This window comes from Myxine glutinosa, chromosome 13 (genome assembly GCF_964187855.1).
Source record: "Myxine glutinosa chromosome 13, kmMyxGlut1.1, whole genome shotgun sequence".
Lineage (NCBI taxonomy): Eukaryota > Metazoa > Chordata > Myxini > Myxiniformes > Myxinidae > Myxine > Myxine glutinosa.
In genome coordinates, this window is record NC_136273.1 from 103211903 (window position 1) to 103239260 (window position 27358).

Below are 27358 nucleotides of genomic sequence, written 5' to 3' on the forward strand. Positions count from 1 at the left end.
CGAGGCAGCGAACGCTGCTGGCAAGCAGAGGCGCGTAATAGAATTGGAAGGGACAAGGCACTGTCTGTAGGGGCGCATAATGGTGCCGTTTGGAGAGAGCGATTGGAAAATGAGCGAATGGGGCCTATCTTATTTGATTAATGCAACGCAGATTCAACTATTGGGAACACGGCCTTATCTAAAACACATACTAATGAAATAACTAAAGTTCCTATGGTGGTCTACGTGTTGCATATGGACTAATTAAGGGTGCGACCTTTAACCTTTTAATAATGGAATATTTACAAGAATTATTTACAAAGTGAGGGTTCTAAAACCGCAACACTGCACCCTCCCTTTCTCCGGGTCCATTCCGGGCCGAAACAAAAGGGCCAACTTTTAACTTAGTGTGACACAGGTGTGGTGGTCTACGTGTCTGCACGTAGATGTGCTTTAGACACAGCCTTACCCTCTACCTTTAACCTCACCCTGAGTGCAACAGTTTTAACACTAAATATGTCCCACCTGCTGTGTTGCATCCTACCTAACTGACTCATGCCCACAGACTAACCGAATTGCGGAATTATTTCGAAACTACACATTTAAGCCGGTGGGGAGCATTATTTACAAAAAACACTACTAATTATTTATACTGCAACCCAGGACCTGTCTTTTGTGGGAAGAGAAGCAGAACTTTTTGAAAAGAGGAAAATCACTGCACTGTACTGCACCGATACACCATACCCACATGCACCAACAAATAAAAGGCACGAAAAGCACCATCCAAGCACCAAAATACAAAAAATGCAGGAAAAGCACCAAAGAATGAAAATGCACAAAACACATTTAAAAAAATAATAAATGATGCCTTGTCCTTGCTTGTCTGCTGGGCCGATGCTTCTGGCTGTCTTCTTGCTTGCTGTCTATTTAATAAAAAGGATTGCACCAACCATGTCCATCTTTTATTTATGGCCAGCAGGGCCAACTCAGGTGGTCCACCGCTGGGCATCGGTGCCACTTAAAACCGTGGTCCGCAAACAAGATGCTGCTGGCAGCAATGGTCCGCTCCAGCCAAATGCCAGGCCACAGAAAGTGTGGTCCATATGGTGGTGCCAGGCCACAGAACGTGTGGTCCATAAGTGGTGTACCAGTACAGGCAGGCAGGCCGCAAGGGTGCGGGCGCACAACTGCAGCACCTGCACACTTTCCCTCAGGCACAAAAGAACAAGGGTCCGTGAGTGGGGAAGGAAGGACAAGCAGATGAGCGGGCAGGGGCGCAAGGGTACACATCAAAACAAGATAATGCGGACATGAAGGGCGCGGGAGAGCGAGCTGAGAAAACTCGTCCCTAGCGTACGTCACCCCCCCATGTCACCTACCCTACCCTTGCCCCTACCCGTATTTACACAATTTACACCTCACAAATCCGTCTCTACGTCTTGTCTTTCCCATTCCCTCTAATGCCAAATTCGTTACCAATCCCTCCCAAGAAGGAAGGGATGGAATTTCTACAATGTCTCATCATGTCGAGATGCGTCTTACATTCCAAATGTCTGCAAAAAATGTGGTGTGGAGTTTTATCACCCTAGGTGAGTGGATGCGGATGGTGCGAAGAGATTTTCTTCCTATCTATCCTTCTAAATGACATTAACACTCTTTACTCTATCTGGGGTCTTGCCCTGCCAATCCATTGGCCAACTTTACTCTATGTGGTTCTAAAAACCAAATTCCCATTGACCAGTCTGTGGTGCACTCCAATGTGGGGTCTCACTCCCCCGATTTTTCTATCTGTGCCCTTGCACAATTTCAGGGCTGGGTCGTGTGGCTCACCAGCAGTTCTGCTCACCTGCACACCTCCGCCACTGCAGTTGCCACCCGAGCTTACCTAGCTCCTCACCCTAACCTACCTGGGGAAGGCCCTCTGGCTCTCTTACCCCACTAATGCCCCCTCTGGCATCGGGCTACTCGGGTCCTTCTCTGGATCCTCGGGCCCCATTGAACTCTAACCAGCTCCCAGAGCCTACCTGCGGCCTCACCTGGCCGACAGACTACCAGTGGCAGAGTGCTCAACCAATCACACTCACTAACAGGCCACACGCCCAGCCATTCCATACACTCATGCACCAAACAAAACACTTCTTCCTACTACCCACACCACAGATGTCAATCTCCAACCACAATTTACCTACTCCCTCTACCTACTTTTAAACTACCCTCCCCGGGTATTCGTGAAGGGGTCCATCCTTCCCCCATCCACTCCTTCGCACCATACACTCCACTCCACATATTCCACACTCCTCACTCCACACCATTCATTCCATACTCCATTTACTCCAGACCATCTATTCCATCCAACCATTCTCCATACACCTGTACTTCACTTGCACACCTTGCAAGTCAATCACTCAATGCACATTCACACACATCCTCAATACTCTGCTCAATACACAAGCTCATACACAATTCAAGCTCATACACACAGCATCATCTGACTAACTATTGCCCTTCTAAGACTCGTGCTTCCCAGTCATCCCATTAAATTATGCACATCCCACGTCATTATCATCCAACTACCCTACTCTACATCCCCACTACTTGTACAAATGTCGCTACTTAAATCTCAAGTCACCTATGGTCATCTTTCTAGATTCCTATCCATTATCCTAACCCTCCCGGGCTAGTTTGCACTGCCACCCCATAATCTATAGCTCGTGTGCCCAAAAGATGCGATGTGAGGGATGGTAGATCTACCATCCCTCTACACCGCATACCATTCGCCATCACTATCACTATTCGTTCACTAAACTTGAGCCTCTCGGTGCGTCATTACATCATCAAAGCTTGGCTTCGCAAAGCCGAGCAATGAATTCGGGTGGTTTGGTCTACTGTTGGTTGGGTCCGTCCGGCATTTACGATTCTGAGGAGGAGGTTTTGTCGGGCCAAGACTCCAGGCACCATCCCTACGCAGGGCCTTTCGCTCCCATGCGCGGTTGCCCAGCCTTGCCCAGCTGGAGCGCCGCCACCGCAAGGGGGCGCTGCTCCGAACCCCTCCTACCTCCCCTTGAACCGGGACGGTCGCCTTGCCTGGCAAAACGCGGCACCGACCGTGCAGGGCAGAGCCTGGCCCAAATCGTGCACGGCGCTCCGTGCAGGAGCGATGCGGCACCGATCCCGGCCGGTCCCCGCAGCACACAAAGCGCACCACGCCCAGAGAGCTCGCGTCGGCTATAAGTTGGCCTGAACGCTGTCCCGGTTAGCGTCGATGCTCCCCTCGCATGCTCACCCCACGCGTGCCTTTTCTTACTCATACATCTCATGCACTCCGTCAATTCTGCCACCGCACTCTCTCGTGCACACCACCCAGGCACACTCACACACTCCGTTACACACCTCTCTCACGCACCTTCTTGCACACACTCTCCCGGTACGTACTCCGTACCACTCACGGGTGTGCACTCTCTTGCACACCCACTCAGCGCACACCTACCCACGGGTGTGCAATCCCCTGTCACACACCCAATCACACGCTCCAATGTGCATCCTCGCACACTCGCCACAACCAACTCAGGTGTGCACCCTCGCACACTCTCCTCAACCAACTCACACTCCGTGTCACTCTCACCCACACACATACACTCCCTTGTGCATTCATCCTACCTTTCACACTCTGTTGTACACTCATTCTCCGGCGCACACCTTTTCCTCACTTGGAGAGCGATAACAAGCGGTTTGCTAATGGAACATCTTGCTTGGAGAACGATAACAAGCGGTTTGTTCATGGAACATCTCGCTTGGAGAGCAATAACAAGCGGTTTGCTCATGGAACATCTCCCTTGGAGAGCGATAACAAGTGGTTTGTTAACGGAACATCTCGCTTGGAGAACGAAAACAAGCAGTTTGTTAATGGAACATCTCGCTTGGAGAGCGATAACAAGCGGTTTGTTAATGGAAAATCTCGCTTGGAGAACGATAACAAGCGATTTCTAATTGAACATCTCGCTTGGAGAGCGATAACAAGCGGTTTGTTCATGGAACATCTCGCTTGGAGAGCAATAACAAGCGGTTTGTTCATGGAACATCTCGCATGTAGAGCGACAACAAGTGGTTTGCTCATTGAACATCTCGCTTGGAGAGCGATAACAAGCGGTTTGTTAATGGAACATCTCGCTTGGAGAACGATAACAAGCGGTTTGCTCATGGAACATCTCGCTTGGAGAGCGATAACAAGCGGTTTGCTCATGGAACATCTCCCTTGGAGAGTGATAACAAGTGGTTTGTTAACGGAACATCTCGCTTGGAGAGCGATAACAAGCGGTTTGTTAATGGAACATCTCGCTTGGAGAGCGATAACAAGCGGTTTGCTGTTGGAACATCTTGCTTGGAGAGCGATAACAAGCGGTTTGCTCATGGAACATCTCCCTTGGAGAGTGATAACAAGTGGTTTGTTAACGGAACATCTCGCTTGGAGAACGATAACAAGCAGTTTGTTAATGGAACATCTCGCTTGGAGAGCGATAACAAGCGGTTTGTTAATGGAAAATCTCGCTTGGAGAATGATAACAAGCGATTTCTAATTGAACATCTCGCTTGGAGAGCGATAACAAGCGGTTTGTTAACGGCACATCTCGCTTGGAGAGCGATAACAAGCGGTTTGCTAACGGAACATCTCACTTGGAGAACGATAACAAGCGGTTTGCTAACGGCAAATCTCGCTTGGAGAGCGATAACAAGCGGTTTGCTCATGGCACATCTCGCTTCGAGAATGATAACAAGGCGTTTGCTGATGGAACATCTCTCTTGGAGAGCTATAACAAGCGGTGTGCTAATGGAACATCTCGCTTGGAGAGCGATAACAAGCGGTTTGCTAATGGAACATCTCGCTTGGAGAGCGATAACAAGCGGTTTGTTAAAGGCACATCTCGCTTGGAGAGCGATAACAAGCGGTTTCTTGATGGAACATCTCGCTTGGAGAGCGATAACAAGCGGTTTGCTCATGGCACATCTCGCTTCGAGAATGATAACAAGGCGTTTGCTGATGGAACATCTCTCTTGGAGAGCTATAACAAGCGGTGTGCTAATGGAACATCTCGCTTGGAGAGCGATAACAAGCGGTTTGCTAATGGAACATCTCGCTTGGAGAGCGATAACAAGCGGTTTGTTAAAGGCACATCTCGCTTGGAGAGCGATAACAAGCGGTTTCTTGATGGAACATCTCACTTGGAGAGCGTTAACAAGCGGTTTGTTAAAGGCACATCTCGCTTGGAGAGCGATAACAAGCGGTTTGTTAAAGGCACATCTCGCTTGGAGAGCGTTAACAAGCGGTTTCTTGATGGAACATCTCACTTGGAGAGCGATAACAAGCGGTTTGTTAACGGAACACACTCCTGGTGAGGATTGTCCCCTGAATCAGAGGAACTAATGTTTTTGAGGCCAGCACCGTAGCCTGCCTTTTTTATCATAAAAAGGGTAAAAAATCAAACATTTGAACATCCATGGACGTGCACCTTGACCCCACGGCCAAGGGACACCGTCTAATCCGTCTATCAAGACTGTCCCATTAGCATACACAAGCACCTCAACCCAAAGGCTGAAGCACATGGTCAATCAAAACACGTGCATCCTGACCCCGAAGGGCCACAATGCATGCTCCATGCTCATACACCACTCCACCACTCCACCACTCCTCCACTCCACCACTCCACCACTCCTCCACTCCACCACTCCACCACTCCTCCACTCCACCACTCCACCACTCCTCCACTCCACCACTCCTCCACTCCACCACTCCTCCACTCCACCACTCCACCACTCCACCACTCCACCACTCCTCCACTCCACCACTCCACCACTCCACCACTCCTCCACTCCACCACTCCACCACTCCTCCACTCCACCACTCCACCACTCCACCACTCCTCCACTCCACCACTCCTCCACTCCACTCCACCACTCCACCACTCCACCACTCCACCACTCCTCCACGAATTGAAGAGAAACCAGAGTATGTGCGTGACGTAGATTCTCTCGGCTCTGGAAACGGCCTCTCATCTCAAATCAAACTAGAACGGGCACTCGGTAGAGCGCATACCTTCGCCGCAGCTACTGTTCTGTACTTGGCATGGGAGTGTAGGGAACAGAACAACAAAAATACGATTTTGACCTTTTCGTGACCTTGACCTTGACCTTTGACCCGATTGCTCCCAAAATCTAATCAAATGTGTCCCGTATAATAACCAATCATCCCACCAAATTTCATGCAATTCGGTTGAATACTTTTTGAGTTATGCGAATAACATACACACACACACACACACAGACATACAAACAAGGGTTATGACGTCAGAGTGTCATGTCGCATATCACAAGATTGGGCATTGAATTCTGAACATTTTGGCATTAGTTTCATACAAATTGGACACAAATTGACCGCGCTATGGTAAAAAGACGATTTTGACCTTTTCATGACCTTGACCTTGACCTTTGACCCGATCGATTCCAAAATCTAATCAAATGGTTCCCGTATAATAACCAATCATCCCACCAAATTTCATGCAATTCGGTTGAATACTTTTTGAGTTATGCGAATAACATACACACACACACACAGACATACAAATAAATACACAGCGATCAAAACATAACCTTCCGCTTTTGCGAAGGTAATAAATACACAGCGATCAAAACATAACCTTCCGCTTTTGCGAAGGTAATTAACCTGAAATTGCAGACAGAATTATTTATTTTATCTGAGAAGCTAAACGAATCTTCTTCTTCTTTAGTACCTCAAACTTTATGTGAAATGCGATCGATTTTTAAAAATCAGAATTTGAGCAAATCTGTTTCATTCGTCTGTTAATATGCCTCCCCGATTGACAAATCTGCAATTTGAATTTCATTTGAGGTTGAAATGATTGCGGGAGATCGCGTTATAGTGATGACGTCTTGGATGGACATCCTCTTCTTCAGTCGCTCATAACTTTGAGTGAAATACGATCGAGTTAAAAATAGTCAGAATTTGAGCAAATCTGTTTCCCAAAATCTAATCAAATGTGTCCCGTATAATAACCAATCATCCCACCAAATTTCATGCAATTCGGTTGAATACTTTTTGAGTTATGCGATTAACATACACACACACAGACATACAAATAAATACACAGCGATCAAAACATAACCTTCCGCTTTTGCGAAGGTAATAAAAGAAGAAGACGAAGAGTGAGAGACCCTCAAGCAATCAGCTGATCGTGACTTGCAGCGATGACGTAGGCGCCGCACGTGATTCCGTGTTTCGAAAGAGTGTTCGTCTGGGAAGAAGCAGCAGAATGGTGCGTTGGGGTCGGTGCGTTGCTTTGGTGCTTTCGCTCTTCCTTTGCTTGCATTTCGAGGCGAGTGCGGGTGGTTTGTTGGAGAAAGAGTTCGAGCAGAACGTGGATCATTTTGACTTGAGTTCACGTGCCGGACGCACCTACAAACAGCGCTACCTCATCACTGGTACGTTTGTTTGGACGACGACGGTGGACGGGAATGCAGACTCGGCGTCAGGACAAATCTAATCGGGGGGCATTAGCCTGAGGGTAACCGGGGGGGACATTAGGGTAACCGGGGGGGGGGGCATTAGGGTAACCGGGGGGGGGGGGCATTAAGGTAACCGGGGGGCATTAGGGTAACCGGGGGGCATTAGGGTAACCGGGGGGGGGGCATTAGGGTAACCGGGGGGCATTAGGGTCACCGGGGGGGCATTAGGGTCACCGGGGGGGCATTAGGGTCACCGGGGGGCATTAGGGTAACCGGGGGGCATCATAGTAACCCGGGGGGCATCATAGTAGCCGGGGGGGGCATCATAGTAACCGGGGGGGCATCATAGTAACCGGGGGGGCATCATGGTAACCGGGGGGGCATCATGGTAACCGGGGGGGCATCATGGTAACCGGGGGGGCATCATAGTAACCGGGGGGGCATCATAGTAACTGGGGGGGGCATCATAGTAACCGGGGGGGGCATCATAGTAACCGGGGGGGACATTAGGGTAACCGGGGGGGACATTAGGGTAACCGGTGGGGGGCATTAGGGTAACCAGGGGGCATTAGGGTCACCGGGGGGGCATTAGGGTCACCGGGGGGCATTAGGGTCACCGGGGGGCATTAGGGTCACCGGGGGGGCATTAGGGTAACCGGGGGGGCATCATAGTAACCGGGGGGGGCATCATAGTAACCGGGGGGACATTAGGGTAATCGGGGGGGCATTATAGTAACCGGGGGGGCATCATAGTAACCGGGGGGACATTAGGGTAACCGGGGGGACATTAGGGTAACCGGGGGGGCATCATAGTAACCGGGGGGGCATCATAGTAACCGGGGGGGCATCATAGTAACCGGGGGGGCATCATAGTAACCGGGGGGGCATCATAGTAACCGGGGGGGGCATCATAGTAACCGGGGGGGCATCATAGTAACCGGGGGGGCATCATAGTAACCGGGGGGGCATCATAGTAACCGGGGGGGGCATCATAGTAACCGGGGGGGCATCATAGTAACCGGGGGGGCATCATAGTAACCGGGGGGGCATCATGGTAACCGGGGGGACATTAGGGTAATCGGGGGGACAGGGTAATCGGGGGGACATTAGGGTAATCGGGGGGACATTAGGGTAATCGGGGGGACATTAGGGTAATCGGGGGGACATTAGGGTAATCGGGGGGACATTAGGGTAATCGGGGGGACATTAGGGTAATCGGAGGGACATTAGGGTAATCGGGGGGGGAGGCACAAACTGCCGTTCGAGAACTCGATCTATGATGTAAAACTAAATGCTTGATTAATAAGAGTTTGCCGTAAACAATCAACACACATCAACACACATCAACACACATCAACACACATCAACACACACACACACACACACACACACACACACACACACACACACACACACACACACACACACACACACACACACACACACACACACACACACACACACACACACACACACACACACACACACACACACACACACACACACACACAACCAACCTTCACCAGGCTGAACACTACGTTTTGCATCCCACCATTCCCACTGATAGATTGGATCTGGATTTGGACCGAAACCAAAATCGAATCAGATTTTTCTTCTTATACACATGCACATACACATACACATACACACACTGCACTGTGCACCCACACTGCACAAAATATAGCCTACGTGAAAGTTTGGCGCCAAAGGCTTGGCCTGTTTGCTTGGCCAAACCCATTTGGGGGGGCATGGCCCGCCATACTCCTCCCCCCCCCCATGACGCCGACCCTGCGGGAATTGCACCATTTGGTACACCTGATACATTGTGTTCTCCGTTTATTTTAATGACCCCCGCACCCACCTTCCCTCTCAGATAAGTTCTGGAAGAAAGGCGTCGGTGCCATCTTCTTCTACACGGGAAACGAGGGAGATGTTTGGAGTTTTGCGAACAACACGGGATTCATGTTCGAGCTGGCGCCTTCGTTCGGAGCGCTTATCGTGTTCGCAGAGCACGTGAGTTTGTTTGTTTTTGTATACAAGATCGAGGCTCGTGAAAGAGCGAACATTAATCGCACAAAAAGTGAAACCGACACATAAAACACAAAATAAGGGGAGTGGTAGACACGATGGGGAGAGAGGGAGAACAACATTTGAGAGCAGGGATATCGGGAGAAATGTGGGAGGGAGAGGGCTTGGGGGAGGTGGGAGAGGTATAAAACATATGAACACTGCAAGGACTTCCAGGAAAGAAGTTGGTATTTCCAAAAAGTGTAACTGGGGTGAATTAGCGGGGGTAGAAAAGATCAAGGTTTTGGATGGGGGAAGATGAGAGATGGTGGGGAACAGCTGTTTTAAAGACCTGGAGGGAGGAGTGGGATTGAAGGGAGTGGGGGAGCTTGTTTCAGAGGCGGGAGAAAAGAGGAATGAAAGAGTGAAGGTGAGCAGAGATCCTACATTTTGGCAGTTTAACCATAAGAGGGTTGCAGGCAGATGTTGTGCGACCTGTAGGAATATTTGGGGGACAAAGCACAGAGAGAGCTGGCGGAGCAAGAGTCGGTAGAAGACAGAAAGACCACAACCTGCCTGCCTGCGGTGAGTGAGTGAAAGGCCCTCGGAGTTAGCTTCATCGCGGGAGATTCCAATGATTCTAAAAGCTTTGGTTTCAACAGCGTGAAGCCGAGCTAGGTGTGAGGCAGGAGCACCAGCCCAGAGGGGGGTAACAGTATTCCATTTAGCTGCGAATGAAAGCCTTGTATGTGGTGAGGAGCTCAGGTGTGCCAAGGAAGGACTTCGCACGATGGAGGATGCCCAGTCGGCGACTGGCTTTTGAGGCCAGCTTGGAAATGTGGTTTTTCCCAAGAAAGATCATGGCAGATAGTGAGACCCAAAAGCTTGAGCAACAGAACTTCTTGGAGAGGATTGTTGAGAAAGTAGATAGGAGGGTTTTCCAGTCGGTCTTTGCAGAGAGACATCGTAAGAGTGTGAGATTTGTCAGGATTGAAAGACAAGTTCCACTTTTTTGACCCGTCTGTGATTTTGTCCAGGTCTGCAGAGAGTGACGAGGCTGCAGACTGCCGATCTGAGGGATGAGGAATGGAGCGGCAGAGAGTGGAGTCATCAGCAAAGAGATAGAGAGGGGTTTTTCCAGAGAGTCAGAGAGATCATTGATGAAGACCAGAAAAAGCACAGGGCCCAAAACACTGCCTTGGGGAACTCCAGCCTGAACAGGAAGAGGAGATGAGAGAAATCCATTCAGGGCCACATGTTGACTACGACCAGAGAGGAAGTCTGCAAGCCAAGCGTGGAGATTTCAATGAATACCATAGGAAGAGAGTTTGGTGAGCAGAGCTGGGTGCCAGACCGTATCGAAGACATGTGATATGTCGAGGGAGACGGCTCTGATTTCCTGTTTGGCATTGAGGACCTCCATCCATTGTTGAGACAGCAGAAGCAACATGTCCAGAGTAGAATGACGTGGTCTGAATCCAAATTGATGATCGGAGATCAAGCCATTGGAGAAGAGGAAGGATTTGATATCCGAAGCAATGATGGATTCCATGACTTTGCTGATAATTGGGAGCAGGCTGATTGGTCTGTAGTTGCAAGGATCTGTTTTTGCACCTTTTTTGTGTAAAGCGGTAATGTTTGCTGATTTCCAAGATGCTGGCAGATGATCTTGAGCAAAAGAGCGTGTGAAGAGAACAGAGAGAGGGTGAGATAGAGCGGCAGAGTAGGATTTTAGGACCCTTGGGCTGATGCCGTCTGGTCCAGTTGCAGAATCAGAGTCAACGTTTGACAAAAACTTCTCCACCTTGTCAGGAGAGAAGGACACAGAGTCCACGAGCAGTCGGGTTCGACTGGGTAAGGTGGGAACACAGAGAGATGGGTTTGGGACACAAGATTTTGAAGCAAACGCAGAGTTGAGGCATTCGGCTTTGCCACGTGCGGTGTCAACTGTGTAGCCATTTGAGGTAAGGGAGGGGATGGAAGGGGAACAAACACCAGAAACGGATTTCACCAGATGCCACCAGGATTTGGAGGAAGGAGATAGGTTTGAGAGTTCATTCTTGAGTGTGGAGAGATAGTGCTTCCTGGCACTCCTGAGGGTAGACACACACTTGTTCCGAGCTTGGTGGAAGGAACTGAGATTGCCTTCAGTTGGATTAGCCTTCCAAGAGGCAAAGGCAAGTTGTTTCAGGGCAACTGCCTCACCACAAGACTCAGTGTACCATGGACAGGAGGAAGGGTAAGACAACTGAAGATGAGATGGGATAAATCTGTGCATGAGATAGAGAGCAGTTTGCATTGGAAGAATTCCCAGGAAGAATTGATGTCAGTTGCAGTGGAGATGGGAAACCAGTCCAGACGATTGATGGCTGCTTGCAGACCGTGCCAGTCGGCCTGAGTGAAATGCCAGACTTGTCGGCGCTGAGAAGGCTCTCTGAGAATGACCAGAGAGATGTCCACTTTAACAAGCACATGATCAGAAGAACCGATTGGAGCAGAAGAAGGGCATCAGACATTTACAAGGAAGTTTGTCATAACAGAGTCGAGAAGAGAAGATACTCCATTGACTGAGATCCGGGTCGGGAAATTGACAGATTGTGTCGGTCCCCAATGAGTCACAGAAGTCCTTTGCTGAGGTGCCATGGCTGGTCAGAGAGGAACCCACACCCAGCCAACTGGCATGATGACAGTTGAAGTCGCCACATATGAGGAAGAGAGAATTGGGATGAGTTGATATAAGTTGGTCCATGTTGTCAGACAGCGAAATGTAAATGGAGTCCACTGTTTGGAGGACGGTACAGAACACATGAACAAAAGGTGGGAGCGGAGAGGAAGCCGTGGCCAGAGGTAATCCTGGGGGTGGGGTGGAGAGAGGGCAGTGCAGGGAGAGTGAGGAAGAGAGTTTTTGATAAAGATAGCAACCCCACCACCAGGACGAGGCTCAGGTCTATCATACCGGAGGAGGGAGTAACCAGGAAGAGATATTTAGGAATCAGAAACATCTTGAAGGAGGAAAGTTTCTGTTAAGCAGATCATGTCTGGATTGTCAGAAGCATCCTGAATGGAGAGATCAATCAGGTTTGAGTGAAGACCCCGGATGTTTGAGGTCCATACCGTTAATGAGGAGAGAGGGGGAGCATCGGGTGCAGGACAGGACAGGGGAGGGGAGGGGTAGGGTCAGATGAAGGATGAGAGGGGGAGGTTGGGAGAGTAGTTGATAGTGTGTCAGAGATCACAGAAGTGTTGCAAGAAAGGGAAGGATGATGAGGAGGAGGAAAGGTTTGATGGTGATGGGATGAGGCACAGTGAGGGGTTGTTTGAGGGGGGGGGGGGGCAGAGGAAAGTAGAAGGTTGCGGGAGGTGGAGGTATGAGATAGAAGGGAGACGAAGTGGGGAGGAGGCAGCTTTGAGGAGGAGGAGGAGGAGGAGGAGGAGGAGGAGGATGATAATTGTAGGGGGGGGGGGGGAGATTTGAAGGGTGAGGGGGGAGTTTAGGAGGGGAGGGGCAAGGGGGGAGATTTGGAGGGGAGGGGCAAGGGGGGAGATTTGGAGGGGGGAGGGGCAAGGGGGGAGTTTAGAAAGTGGATGATTAATGAAAGACGAACATTTGTAACAAATTGGGTTTATTGTGATTTTCAAGTCAGAGATCTGTTTAAGAACGATAGAGGAGGGGTGGAATGAATGTGAATTTAGAGCATGTAGTGAGGAAGAATTATAAGAGATTGAATTTTTTTTGAATTAGAACGAGTTGAAGAGCAAATTGAAAAGAGCCTTTTGAATAGGAAGAAAAACAGCGTGTTGTAATATACCCCTGAATAAAACACTGCAGGGGAAAGTTTAAACATATTTAAACAGAACCGTGAAGAACAATCTAATCACAAAAATACCAATAGTATGGTCGTTTGAAGTCAAAATCATGGGCTACCGGGAAAAAATTGTTACCTAAGCATATATGGTATCAATCAAAGCGTATTTTTGTGCTCTTTAACATGGTGAAAACTCCTCTTCAATCCTCCTTGGGGAAAAAAAAGTTATAGTCGTTTTAGTGAAGGACCCTTTTTCAGTCAAATTTCAATGGCTTCCCATGTCAGAAACCACAGACACGATATGAGCATACATGATTTGTGCCTCGATGCATTATCAAAGTTCTTTAATCCAACGCCTTTCATATATTTTAACAGTAGGTCATGTGACTTCATTTAATTAGCGTATTTACTAAAATGTTTATTTTAAACTTTGGGTTTATTTAATATTTTTATGCTGCATATTTTTATCAACGATTCATATTTTTCTATATATTCTATAGTAAGTCCTGTTAAGTGTTTTTGATGTGGTTTTAGATGTATTTTATACGCAAGGAGGTCTATTTGTTTATTTTCCCTTTCCAGGTAACAAAATGGACACGGCTCCCAGTGAAGAAAGCCTTGTCTTCAATGAAAACAGCTGTGTTATATGTCGAAATGGCTTCCAGGCACCGGGTGATGCGGTACAGGTCACTAGGGGTCTGCCAAATCTGATCATCTTCAGTGAGGTACGTGACCAACTTGATCTTCGCGATTATCTTCACCAGCGAAGTAGCACGACACCTTGTGGAAAAGTTCTTGTTCATGGGGAATGCCGACGCACCTTCGTTGACAAGAAGAGGTTGAAGCGCCCAAGTGAGGAAAAGGAAACGTTGAGTCCAAAGAAACAGAACTTGCGATCCGGCAGAGAACCATTCCAGTGGAGGGAGAACTGTTTCTTTTGCAACAGTGAAGTGAAAGTTGATAAACGACACCCAGACCGCGATGAATCTAGAGTTGTGCGCACGATTCCTTTTCGCAAAGAAATGCTTGCAAAATGTCAGAAAAGGCAAGACACTTGGACTCAGGATGTGCGCATGCGCCTTCAGGACTGCATTGACCTTGTTGCAGCTGAGGCAGTGTATCACAAATCTTGCTACACTCGATTTTACTCTGACAAAGACCTAGCCTCTCCCAAAGGAGCTTCGAAAGCTGCTGGCCGCCCTGAAAGCCAATACATGTTTGAGCAATTCAACAAGTTGTGTGCATGGCTTGAGAGAGAAGCTGAACTGCATACTCTTCCAGAACTGTATTCAAAAATGATCGAGATTGCTGGTAGCAGTGATGTGTATTCTGTAAAGAGAATAAAACAGAAATTGCAGGATCGATACAAGGACTTCATTTTCTTTGCTGAAGTTGATGGAAGAAAAACCTGTGTGTGCTTCCGGAATATGGCCAACTTCATCATTAACGAGAAGTGGTACGAAGAAAAAAGACTGAACATTGAGGACGAAGCAGACAGGATCGTTCTCGCTGCGGCAAAGATAAGGCAAGCCAAGCCTAACCCTAACCCTAACAACGACGGTGATCCTGTTGTGATGCATCACATGACAACCGTGGAGACAGGTGATGAAGATAGGGGGGAATTCACTTTCGAGGACGAAAGTGAGGAAGCTTCCAGTGACGCTGACTCGGAATGTCACGAGGAGTTTGGCATCACTTTGGATGAACTTGACTGCGATTTAGAGGAGTCCACCAAGAGGCTGAATGAGACTGAAGTAGAAGAGCTACGTTGGTACTACGAACAGCTTAGAAATCACGAAATCGATGTTGAGAGTATTGGCGAGTCACCTGCCCTCCTGAAGCTGAAAGACATCATGGAAGCCATTAAGTGTGAGCAAAAGAAGTGTTCAAGAATGGCAAAATTGTGGCTGACTTACATGGAGTACATTGACACTTTAAAGCTGTTCATTCGTGCAGAGAGGACTGGTAGTTGGAATATGCATATCATCGCAGTTAGTCGTATGCTGAACCTATTTGCTGCCACTGGCCACTTCAACTATGCCAAAAGTGCTCGCCTGTATCTCCAGTGGATGTTAGAGCTGCCTTCTAGCCACCCCTGGTTGAATGCACAATTTTCAGAGCATGGGTATCACACAGTGCGCCGCAGCGATCGGTTTTGGGCCGGCTTGTGGACAGATCTCACAATTGAGCAAGTAATGATGCGATCTATAAAGAGCCGAGGAGGATTAACTAGAAGACGAGGGATCACAGACACGGTGAGATTATTATGGATATACAGTATGCATAAGTGTAGTGTGCCGAGGTGCACGAGGCCATGACCGATGTCACAGGACTTGTCCACAGAACCAGTAAGCAGCATGTGGAGCTGGGGGGCGCCCGCTGTAATCGTGATTTTGAGGATTTTAACAGAATCTTCAACTCGCTTGCTCAGCATGATCCCTTTGATGTTCAGAAGCACGAATTGAGATCGCTATCATCAGGGTTAACTGCTACCGATGGTGACGGTGTCAATTGTGACGAGGTCGAAGAAGTTGGTTTGTCGCTCCAAGAAAAACTTGGTAATGTCAAGGTTCACGAAGCATCGATGAAACGCAGTCAGAATGTCCGCACTTTGATTCATTTGAAAAAAGGAATCAAGATCAATCGGCAGACGGTGCATGTTGATCCACTTATTCTGTTTTCAAGACTGCTGGTCCTTCTAGAACGATGCGAAGACACAGCACCCTACTTTCAGTACGAGCTTACTCCGTTCCCGACATCTCTGTTCAAAGACTTTGCCATGCATAAGCCGAATAAGGCCGTTTTGGCCAACAGGTTGACTAGTGGCTTAAGCATGGTGAGAGCATTACAAAACACGACGTATGTTTTAGATGGAGGGGCCTTGCTTCATCGAGTGCGATGGCTGGCTGGAAAGACGTACAAAGAAGTGATCATGCAGTACCTTTTGTATGTCCGTTCCAAGTATGGAATATGTAGCATCGTTTTTGACGGTTATGAAAGTGGACCCTCAGTGAAAGACCACAAGCACCAGAGAAGGGCTGGAAAAGCTTCAGCAGATGTTCAGATCAGCGAAGAAATGCACGCTCACAGAAATCAACAGCTCTTTCTCGCGAACGAAAAAAACAAGACCCAGTTCATCAATTTACTCAGCCACTATCTCAGGTTGGACGGACATGAAGTGGTTCAGAGTGAGGGCGATGCTGATACCCAGATCGTTTCTGCAGCCCTTGACCTAGCTTCAGCTGGCCAGCATGCCACAGTGGTAGCTGATGACTGACGTCCTTGTTCTTCTGCTCTTTCACTGGAACACAGACATGGCTGATATTCACTTATGATCAGAACCCAGGAAAGCACAGAAGAGACCTTTGAAGCTCATTAATATTAAAGAAGCTGTAGGACACTTGGAGCAGACTGTTCTTCATCACCTTCTAGTAATTCACGCATGGGGTGGCTGCGATACAACCTCTGCTGTTTTTGGTCACGGAAAATGCAGGATCCTCAAGCTTGTCCAGAATTCGCAAGAACTGCGACAATGGTGTGCAGTAGTTGCGCAGGAGGATGCGACACAGGATGCTGTCGGAGAAGCCGTCGCACGGATTTTCCTCAAGATGTATGGCGGAAAGCCAGACGACTCATTGACCAAATTACGACATGCTCGCTACAGGGAGCTTGCACCAACAACCTCTTCCACGATGCGACCAGGGCGACTTCCCCCGACGGAACGAGCTGCATTCCAACATAGCCTCAGAGTGCATCTGCAGGTTATGATATGGAAAAGTCTGAATGTATCTCAAATATAACCGTGTGAATGGGGGTGGATGGTGGAGAATGGTAGATTGGCGCCTGTCATGACCGACATGGAACCTGCCCCCGATGATCTTCTGAAGTATGTGCGCTGCAAATGTAAGGCATCGTCACGAAATCCCTGCAGCACCAATCTTTGTTCCTGTCGGAAACGTGGGCTCAGTTGTGTAACTGCTTGTCGTGACTGTCGAGGTGAAGAGTGTCAGAATGCTGCTCCAGTGCAACCGGAAGAAGACGAAATGCCTGTGGACGTGAACATCTTTGAGATACTACTTTAGATTTATTTCCTACATAGTACATATGATTTACATCTTCCGTAGAAAGCAAGCCATTCCAGTTTGTTCCCTGTTATTTTTTTGCAATGTTGGTTGGTAATGGCCTGACTATACGCCAGACGCGTAATATCTTTTTCCCATGATGGTACAGCGCAACTATACTATACTATACTATACTATACTATACTATACTATACTATACTATATTTTAATGACAATTGCCCTGTACCATCATGGGGAAAAAATTCGCATCCTGGACACAAGGCTGTTACCATGCTGGATAAATCGTGCTGTAAAAAGTTTTGCCCAAAGAGGATCAAAGAGGAGTTTTCACCATCTTGTAGAGCATAAAATTGCGCTTCTTTTGATGCCATATATGCTTTGGTAACAATTTTTTCCCGGAACATCAATCAAACGACCAGACTACAATGGGGGAGAGGGTCTAGAGTGACGTTCCGCAACCTATGGGTCGCGACCCAATGTTTGGGTTGCGGAGGATTTTCAATGGGTCGCACGATCCTTTCAGAAATCGCTGGAAAAAAAACTTTATCGACGATTTACTTCTCCCGACTGAACAGAACAGAGATCAAACGAACGCCGACACAAACTTTATCGTGTGGACTCTTCTACCGCTCTGTACCGATGTACCGCGTGTGCATCCGGTCAGTCAGATCATACGTTTAGTTTCCAGATCATACATTTGAATTAGGCTTGTAAGTTTCACTTTCGGGTTTAATCAGTGAAAGTTGTTTATTTAATGTTGTTCATGATAACGGAACATTGAACCTGGATATAAGTTCAGATGCATATCGGGTTTTTTCAGAAAAAGTTATTCTTCTTTTGTTTATCAGTTCATGTTACATTTTAAGTTCTTGGGTTTGTTGATCTGGAGAAAGCATTCGATAGGGTTCCACGCAAAGTATTGACATGGGCATTGAGGAAGTTAGGAGTGGAGGAATGGTTGATCAGAGTAGTGATGGCAATGTACAAAAGAGCGCGCACAGCTGTAAGGACGAAGGACGGGAACAGTGGTGAGTTTGAGGTGAAGGTGGGAGTGCATCAGGGGTCGGTACTAATTCCACTACTATTTGTAGCTGTGATGGAGGTGCTGGCTCAGAACGTAAAGGAGGGTTTACCATGGGAGTTGTTGTATGCAGATGATCTGGTGTTGATTGCGGAAAGTATGGATGGACTGAAGGAAAAGATGAACAAGTGGAAGGAATGTATGGAGACAAAAGGTCTGAAGGTGAATATCGGAAAGACGAAGGTGATGGCAAGTGGTAAAGCATGTGGTGAGGTTGAAAGAACTGGGAAGTGGCCCTGTGCTGTGTGCAGGAAGGGTGTCGGTGTGAACTCCATTCAATGTACAATGTGTGCTGAGTGGGTTCATCAAAAATGTAGTGGTCTGAGAGGGTCATTAACCAGTGTCGGCTACATTCAAATGTAAGGTGTGCACAGAGGGAGCTGCAGATGGAGGAAATGTTGAGTTGGATCTTGGAGACGGCGTGAAGCTGGAAGGTGTGAAAACATTTTGCTACCTCGGAGACATTCTGAATGGAGAAGGTGGATCAGACTCGGCAACGGTTGCTAGAGTGAGATGTGCATGGAAGAAGTTTCGGGAACTGAGTGGCGTGCTGATGAGGAGGGGAGTGTCGTTGAAGCTGAAGGGAAAGGTGTATGCTGCAAGTGTGAGAAGTGTTATGATTTATGGGAGCGAGACATGGGTAATGAACGTAGAGCAGCAACGAAGGTTGGAAAGGGTGGAAATGCGAATGGTTCGATGGATGTGCGGAGTATCATTGAGAGAGAGAGAGGAAGACGAATGATGAATTGCGAAAGATGATGGGAATAGAGCCTGTGATTGATGCTGTGAAGAGGAACAGGTTGAGATGGTTTGGTCATGTGTTGAAGAACGATGAAAGTGACTGGTTGAGAAGAGTGATGGAAATGAATGTAGAAGGAAGTAGAGGACGGGGAAGACCGAGAAAGACTTGGCTAAAGATGGTGGAAGAAGAAATGCGGGCAAGGGGGTTAACAAGGAGAAAAACCACCTTTAGAGGCCATTTTTTTTCCCCGCAAGCGGGGGTTGGCCTTTTTCGGGGACCGTGGTTGTTGTTATTTTTCGGTCCCCTTTTTGAAGCAATGTTTTACGGCCGGATGCCCTTCCTGACGCCAACCCTTTTTGCCACCTTTAATGACAAACAGGGAATTACCAGTGAACTGGTACTCAAATTAGCCGACCTCGGAAGGATGACAGGCTGAGTCAACCCCCCTGGCGTTAATTCAGCGATCGACTGGGATTCGAACCCTGGATCCTAGGATCCTAAGCTGGCACCCTAGCCGCGAGCCCAACACCAGGGTTAACAAGGAGAGATGCAGAAAATAGGGCAAAATGGAGAAGATTGTCATGGAGACCGCAAGGCTAACCCCCGCTCTAGCAGGGAAAATGGCCTTAAAATGCATGTTACATTTTAAGTTCATCATCTATTCACGATGAAGATTAAAATAAAGTTCAAACGCCTTATCTTGGCGTGTCACTTTAATAATTAAAGTTTTATTCTATCTCACAAAAGATACACTGTGGCGGACACGATGGCGCTGGCGCGGTGACATCATTCCGCGCACCAAGAGGGTGTCGGCCACGCCCGAGGGATATACACGGGGCGCGCAGCCCCGAGCACCTCAGTGCTATAGTTGAGCTTTGCAAATAAAGACTCTTTTTTGGTTACCTGCGTTGTTGCTTCTCTTCTTGGCTAACAAGTCGTGCGCATAGCACCGCACTTCACTGGTGACCCCGATGCCCCTGGTCTTCGCGATGGCCAAGGTCGCCAAGCCATGGTCGGCCCGGCTGCAGCGTCACCTCTCGGCCGTGTCAGAGTACACGACGCACATCCGGCATGTCGCGGGAAAGGACAAGCCGGTGGCGGATTGCCTTTCCCGGACCGTCGCCCACACGGTCCACCTCGGGATCGACTATGCCCGGATGGCGGCGGACCAGACCGCCGACCCACGTCCAGGCCTTGCGGACCGCCGTCACGGGCCTCCGCGTCACCGAGGTGCCGTTCGACGGCGCGGGCACGGCCCTCTTGTGTGACGTCTCCCTCGGGCGGCCTCGCCCCATCGTGCCCGTGGGCTGGCAGCGCCGGGTTTTTGACGCCATCCACGGCCTGTCCCACCCGGGCACGAAGGCCTCCCAGAGGTTGGTCGCCGACAAGTTCGTCTGGCATGGCCTCCGGAAGGCCGTCCGCGATTGGACCAGGACGTGCCTCGCGTGCCAGCGCGCGAAGGTGCACCGCCACACCCAAGCCCCGTTGGCCCCGTTCACGGTGCCTGAACGTCGGTTCGACCACGTTCACGTGGACTTGATGGGACCTCTGCCCCCCTCGCGGGGTTTCACCTACGTCCTCACCATGGTGGACCGCACCACCCGGTGGCCGGAGGTCGTGCCTTTGGCGGCGACGACGGCGGCAGACGTCGCACAGGCGTTCATCGCCACCTGGGTTGCCCGGTTCGGCGCCCCCTCGGACATCTCGTCCGACCGCGGCCCCCAGTTCACCTCGGAGCTCTGGGGGGCGGTCACGCGGGGGGCTCGGCGTCCAGCTGCACCGCACCACGGCCTACCACCCCCAGGCCAACGGCCTGTGCGAGCGCTTCCACCGCTCCTTGAAGGCCGCGCTCCGGGCCACCCTCCGCGACGGCGGCTGGGTCGACAGGCTCCCCTGGGTCCTGCTGGGCCTCCGGACGGCGCCCAAGGACGACCTGCGTGCATCCGCGGCGGAGTTGGTCTTCGGACAACCGCTGCGGGTGCCGGGCGAGTTCCTCCCCGACTCCACGGCACCATGGTCCGCAGCGCAGCAGCGCTCCGCACTGCAGGAGACCGCCCGGAGGTTCGCCCCGGTGCCGACGGCGCACCACGGGTGCCCGCCAACGCACGTCGCCCCGGAGCTTCGCACGGCGGAATACGTGTTCGTCCGCCACGACGCCCACCGGACACCGCTGCGGCCCCCGTACGATGGGCCCTTCCGCGTGCTGGAGACCGGGGCGAAACACTTCACCCTCGACATCGGCGGTACTCCTGACCGCGTTTCCGTGGACCGCCTCAAGCCGGCCCACCCCGCCGGCACGCCCCCCCACCCCCCGGTCCTGCACCCATCCCAGGTGCCGCCGGAGGCATCCCAGATGACATCCCGGCATCCCGGCATCCCAGCCGCCGCCAGCCGCCAGAGGGCGCTTCAGCCGGGTCATCCGTTTGCCCCGCAAACTGACCCTTCAGGTGCGCGGGAATTCTGGGGGGTCGCGTGTGGCGGACACGATGGCGCTGGCACGGTGACATCATTCCGCGCACCAAGAGGGTGTCGGCCACGCCCGAGGGGTAGGCGTGGCCTCAGGATATACATGGGGTGCGCAGCCCCGAGCACCTCAGTGCTATAGTTGAGCTTTGCAAATAAAGACTTTTTTGGTTACCTGCGTTGTTGCTTCTCTTCTTGGCTAACAAGTCGTGCGCATAGCACCGCACTTCAACACCGCCAATGAATGTTGTGAGATTCATCTTCATCTTCATCTTCTTCATCTTCATTAGCATCTTCATCTTCTTCATTCAATCTTCATCAGGATTCATCGTAGGGGCGGATTCATCTCTTCCGAAGCTGCTAACAAGGCAGGGAGTTTACGCCTGATTGGCTGACAATAATATCAAGTGGGCGGTGTCTGTGATCGAAGTCGCTGCTCATTCTCAAGGGGGGCGTGGTCTTGTGCTCTCTCTCTGCTCATGGTCGTGGGAGATCCGTACAAAATAACAACAAAATAAGGACAGTGTTTGGTATGATTGTCGTCACTTTGCTTTATTGTTCAATTACGAATTGTACTACTGTACAAAGATGATGAACCGGACCCTTACCGAGATGAACCGAACCCTTACCGAGATGAACCGGACCCTTAACGAGATGAACCGAACCCTTACCGAGATGAACCGGACCCTTACCGAGATGAACCGGACCCTTACCGAGATGAACCGGACCCTTACCGAGATGAACCGGACCCTTACCGAGATGAACCGAACCCTTACCGAGATGAACCGGACCCTTACCGAGATGAACCGAGATGAACCGGACCCTTACCGAGATGAACCGGACCCTTACCGAGATGAACCGAACCCTTACCAAGATAGGGGGTTCGATGGGTTGCGACTGGATGCCTGGGTTTTTTATTGGGTCCTGGGCTAAAAAGGTTGCGGAACGCAGGTCTATAGGGGCAACCACGAGTCACGTGAACAGGGCAAAAGGTGGAAGGCAAGGAGATGATGGGGGCGTGGGAGACAGCGCACGTGGACAGAAGCACACAGTGAGACAACAGCACACATGGAGAAAGGGAAATTAATGTTGTTGTTTTTTTCGTTTGTTTTTTTTGGGGGGGGTGGGTGGGGGTTTAAAACGTTAGACAAAGAGTAGATGTTCGGGGGTGAAGGGAAAAATGAAAGAACCAAGCAAAAACGGCGAAGGAAAGAACTTAAGTGAACAAACTTCGACGGAGGAATCCTCAGGCGACAAGGCCGCACACATGGGGCAAACAGAAACGATTAATTTATTTCGAGTTACAGGAAATTCAAACCAAAACGAACTAGAAACAAACAATAACGCAAAGACGATAAAATAACGAGTGGAAATTTGACAAACGCACAAATGGAAAAATAACAACTTTGGAAGCCGGGCGAGAACAAAAGTCGCCACCTCGATCGTGAAACCGGAAGTCAAAAGTTGGGTTGGGTTAGAGACCGCGCATTCATGACCCCCTACCGGGGGCTTCCTGTACATGTACCAGGGATTCAGGACCCCTACCGGGGGCTTTGTGTATACTGTATGTAGGAGGGATTCATGTACATGTACGAGGGAATCGGGACCCCCTACCGGGGCGGCTTCGTGTACATGTACGAGGGATTCACGACCTCTACCGGGGGATTCGTGTACATGTACGAGGGACTCAGGACCCCTTTACTGGGGCTTTGCTTGCGTACATGTACCAGCAATCACGCTTTGCTGAAATCTGACTTGCAAATTGATGTGCTGCTTGCCTAGTTTTGTATATCTGTTTACTTTTGGCTTTTCTAATAGAAGGAAGAGGTTCATGAATGAATGAATGATCGTTTTCAGGCCATTTTCCCCGTGAGCGGGGGTTAGCCTTGCGGCCCCATGACAATCATGGTTCCCTGTTTGAGGCAATGTTTTTTTAATGGCCGGATGCCCTTCCTGACGCCAACCCTTGGTCACGCTCTTACGATGCGCAAGGATACAGTGTACTTATTCTAAACCGGGGTACACACCGGGATCATTCATCCCAGCAAGCTGGTACTCAAAATTTGCCGACCTCGGAAGGATGACAGGCTGAGTCAACCCCCATGGCGTTAATTCAGCGATCGACCGGGATTCGAACCCAGGATCCTAGGATCCCAAGCCGGCACCCCAACCGCTAAGCCAACACCAGGGCTCATGGAAGAACACAATGATCGAGGGTAAAGGTTCGTGGGACGAAGGGAAAAGCAGGTGGACAAGCACACGGGGATGCACCTTGGCATGAGGAAAATTGTGGCAGGCTGAAGGGGTCTGTGGGTTTAATTGGTTTAAAAGTGCTCAATTCTAGATATTCTACAGGTGAGTAGAGGTGAGAATTATGTTAGAAGATTTCTACATGAACATATGCATGGAGATTGAGAGGGACAGCAACATCAACTTCCTGTGATTGAGAAGCAGACCCTGCCACCTGTCAAAAGGTGCCAGTGAAGTGGAAGAGTGGACAGTGGGATTCAGGACCCCTATGTTCAACAACTCAGGTTACGGTTAAACACATATCTTTCTATAAACTGGAATCGAAAATTGCTGAAGTTGTTGTTGCTTTGAATTCAATCATTTTGTCTAAGTCTGGGGTTTGTTTCCAGGATCCTTTATTGAAACTGTTTTGTGTTGTTTTCTGTCTGCAGCGATATTATGGAACATCGTTGCCTTTCGGCACTCGGTCATTTGAAAGAGAAAATGTTGGCCTATTGAGCATTGAGCAGACGTTGGCCGACTTTGCCACCCTCCTCCAGCACTTGCAGAGAGACCTTGGAGCTGCAAACTGCCCTGTTATTGCATTTGGTGGCAGGTGATGACTTGTTAAGAACCTAGTTATTGCATTTGGTGGCATGTGATGACTTGTTAAGAACCCTGTTATTGCCTTTGCATTTGGTGGCAGGTGATGGCTTGTTAAGAACCCTGTTATTGCATTTGGTGGCAGGTGATTACTTGTTAAGAACCCAGTTATTGCATTTGGTGGCAGGTGGTAGCTTGTTAAGAACCCTGTTATTGAATTTGGTAGCAGGTGATTTGTTAAGAACCCTGTTATTGCATTTGGTGGCAGGTGATGGCTTGTTAAGAACCCTGTTATTGCATTTGGTGGCAGGTGATGGCTTGTTATGAACCCTGTTATTGCATTTGGTAGCAGGTGATGACTTGTTAAGAACCCTGTTGTTGAATTTGGTCGCAGGTGATGGCTTGTTATACAACACAACACAACATGCATTTTAAAGGCCATTTTCCCTGCTAGAGCGGGGGTTAGCCTTGCGGTCCCCATGACAATCTTCTCCATTTTGCCCTATTTTCTGCATCTCTCCTTGTTAACCCCCTTGCCCGCATTTCTTCTTCCACCATCTTTAGCCAAGTCTTTCTCGGTCTTCCCCGTCTTCTACTTCCTTCTACATTCATTTCCATCACTCTTCTCAACCAGTCACTTTCATCCTTCCTCAACACATGACCAAACCATCTCAACCTGTTCCTCTTCACAGGCTCTATTCCCATCATCTTTCGCAATTCATCATTTGTCTTCCTCTCTCTCAACGATACTCCGCACATCCGTCGAACCATTCGCATTTCCACCCTTTCCAACCTTCGTTGCTGCTCTACGTTCATTACCCATGTCTCGCTCCCGTAAATCATAACACTTCTCACACATGCAGCATACACCTTTCCCTTCAGCTTCAACGACACTCCCCTCATCATCAGCACGCCACTCAATTCCCGAAACTTCTTCCATGCACATCTCACCCGAGCAACCGTTGCTGAGTCTGATCCACCTTCTCCATTCAGCATGTCTCAGAGGTAGCAAAATGTTTTCACACCTTCCAGCTTCACGCCGTCTCCAAGATCCAACTCAACATTTCTTCCATCTGCAGCTCCCTCTGTGCACACCTTACATTTGAATGTAGCTGCCACACTGGTTAATGACCCTCTCAGCCCACTACATTTTTGATGAACCCACTCAGCGCACATAGTACACTGAATGGAGTTCACTCCGACACCCTTCCTACACACAGCACAGGGCCACTTCCCAGTTCTTTCCACCTCACCACGTGCTTTACCACTTGCCATCACCTTCGTCTTTCCGATATTCACCTTCAGACCTTTTGTCTCCATACATTCCTTCCACGTGTTCATCTTTTCCTTCAGTCCATCCATACTTTCCGCAATCAACACCAGATCATCTGCATACAACAACTCCCACGGTAAACCCTCCTTTACGTTCTGAGCCAGCACCTCCATCACAGCTACAAATAGTAGTGGACTTAGTACCGACCCCTGATGCACTCCCACCTTCACCTCAAACTCACCACTGTTCCCGTCCTTCGTCCTTACAGCTGTGCACGCTCTTTTGTACATTGCCATCACTACTCTGATCAACCATTCCTCCACTCCTAACTTCCTCAATGCCCATGTCAATACTTTGCGTGGAACCCGATCGAATGCTTTCTCCAGATCAACAAACCCAAGAAACAACTTCTTCCTCTTCTCCATGTACTTCTCCTGCAACTGCCTCACAATGAAAAGCGCGTCTGTCGTTCCTCTTCCTGGCATGAATCCAAACTGCATTTCGGCGATCTTCACTTTCTTCCTTATCCTCCTCTCCAACACCCTTTCCAATACCTTCATTCCATGCTCCAATAACTTTATCGCTCGGTACGAGCCACACTCCAGAGGGTCACCTTTCCCCTTGTATAGAGGGACGAGGGTACTCAGTTCCCAATCCACTGGAATGCGGCCTTCTTTCACCACCAGATTACAGATCTCTGTCATTCTCTTCACACCCCAACTTCCTGCTGCCTTCAACATATCTCCCACAACTCCCGTCGGCCCTCCCGCTTTTCTACCCTTCATTGCTTTTATCGCTTCCTCAACTTCCTTCTCAGTTATCTTCTCTGCCGGTCCTAATACTGGGTTACTGTCTTTGTTGCTATCCCATTCATTCTCTGTATTCAACAGCATTTCCATATATCTTTTCCATCTTCCTTTCATTCCATCTGGGTCGACAACGATTTGTCCCACTTCATCCTTCAAGCAACTCACCCCCATCACATCACACCTCTCTTTCGCTATCTGCTTTGCAATCCTGAATACTGCTTTCTGACCCTCTTCCGAATCCAAGCGTTCTCCGAACATTTTCCTACATGCCTCCTGCACCTTTGCTACCTCTTTCTTTGCAGCCTTCCTGGCTGCCTTATAACTTTCATGCTCTGCTGCTTCTGCTCCCGTACCCTTCGCCTTCTGCCACTCCTTGAACTTCTTCCTCTTCTCGTCAATCCTCTTTCCAACTTCATCATCCCACCACCATGTTTCCGAGTGCCTCGGTGGTCCTTTTGTCCATCCACATACCTCACCAACGGCTCCCAACAGACTAGCTTTCATTGACATCCAACCACTTTCAAGCTCAACCACATCATCCTCGACCCTACTCAGCCTCTCTTTTAATGTCTCCCTTACTGTCACCTCTTTCAACCTCCACACCTTCATTCTCGGTTGGTACTTCACCCGCCGAGCTCTCCTCGCACCTTTCACCCTTATGTCGCAGACAACCAAGTGGTGCTGTGAAACAGCCTCCTACCCCGGGATCACCGTTGTGTCCCGGAGGTGCCCCCTATCTCGCCTACGCACCATCAGGTAGTCAACGGTT

The 27358-nt window shown here is 49.5% G+C and overlaps 1 protein-coding gene across 1 annotated transcript in view; it reads left to right on the forward strand.

Moving 5' to 3' along the window:
* The first annotated feature begins 7231 nt into the window (after positions 1–7231).
* The window catches only part of LOC137439147 (dipeptidyl peptidase 2), a 68189-nt gene continuing 48062 nt past the window's right edge, over positions 7232–27358 (forward strand). Inside the window, exons 1-3 of the mRNA XM_078767832.1 lie at positions 7232–7470; positions 9368–9507; positions 24357–24520. Coding sequence (XP_078623958.1) covers positions 7302–7470; positions 9368–9507; positions 24357–24520 — 473 coding nt within the window. The 5' untranslated portion in view covers positions 7232–7301. The remainder of the gene's footprint in view (positions 7471–9367; positions 9508–24356; positions 24521–27358) is intronic.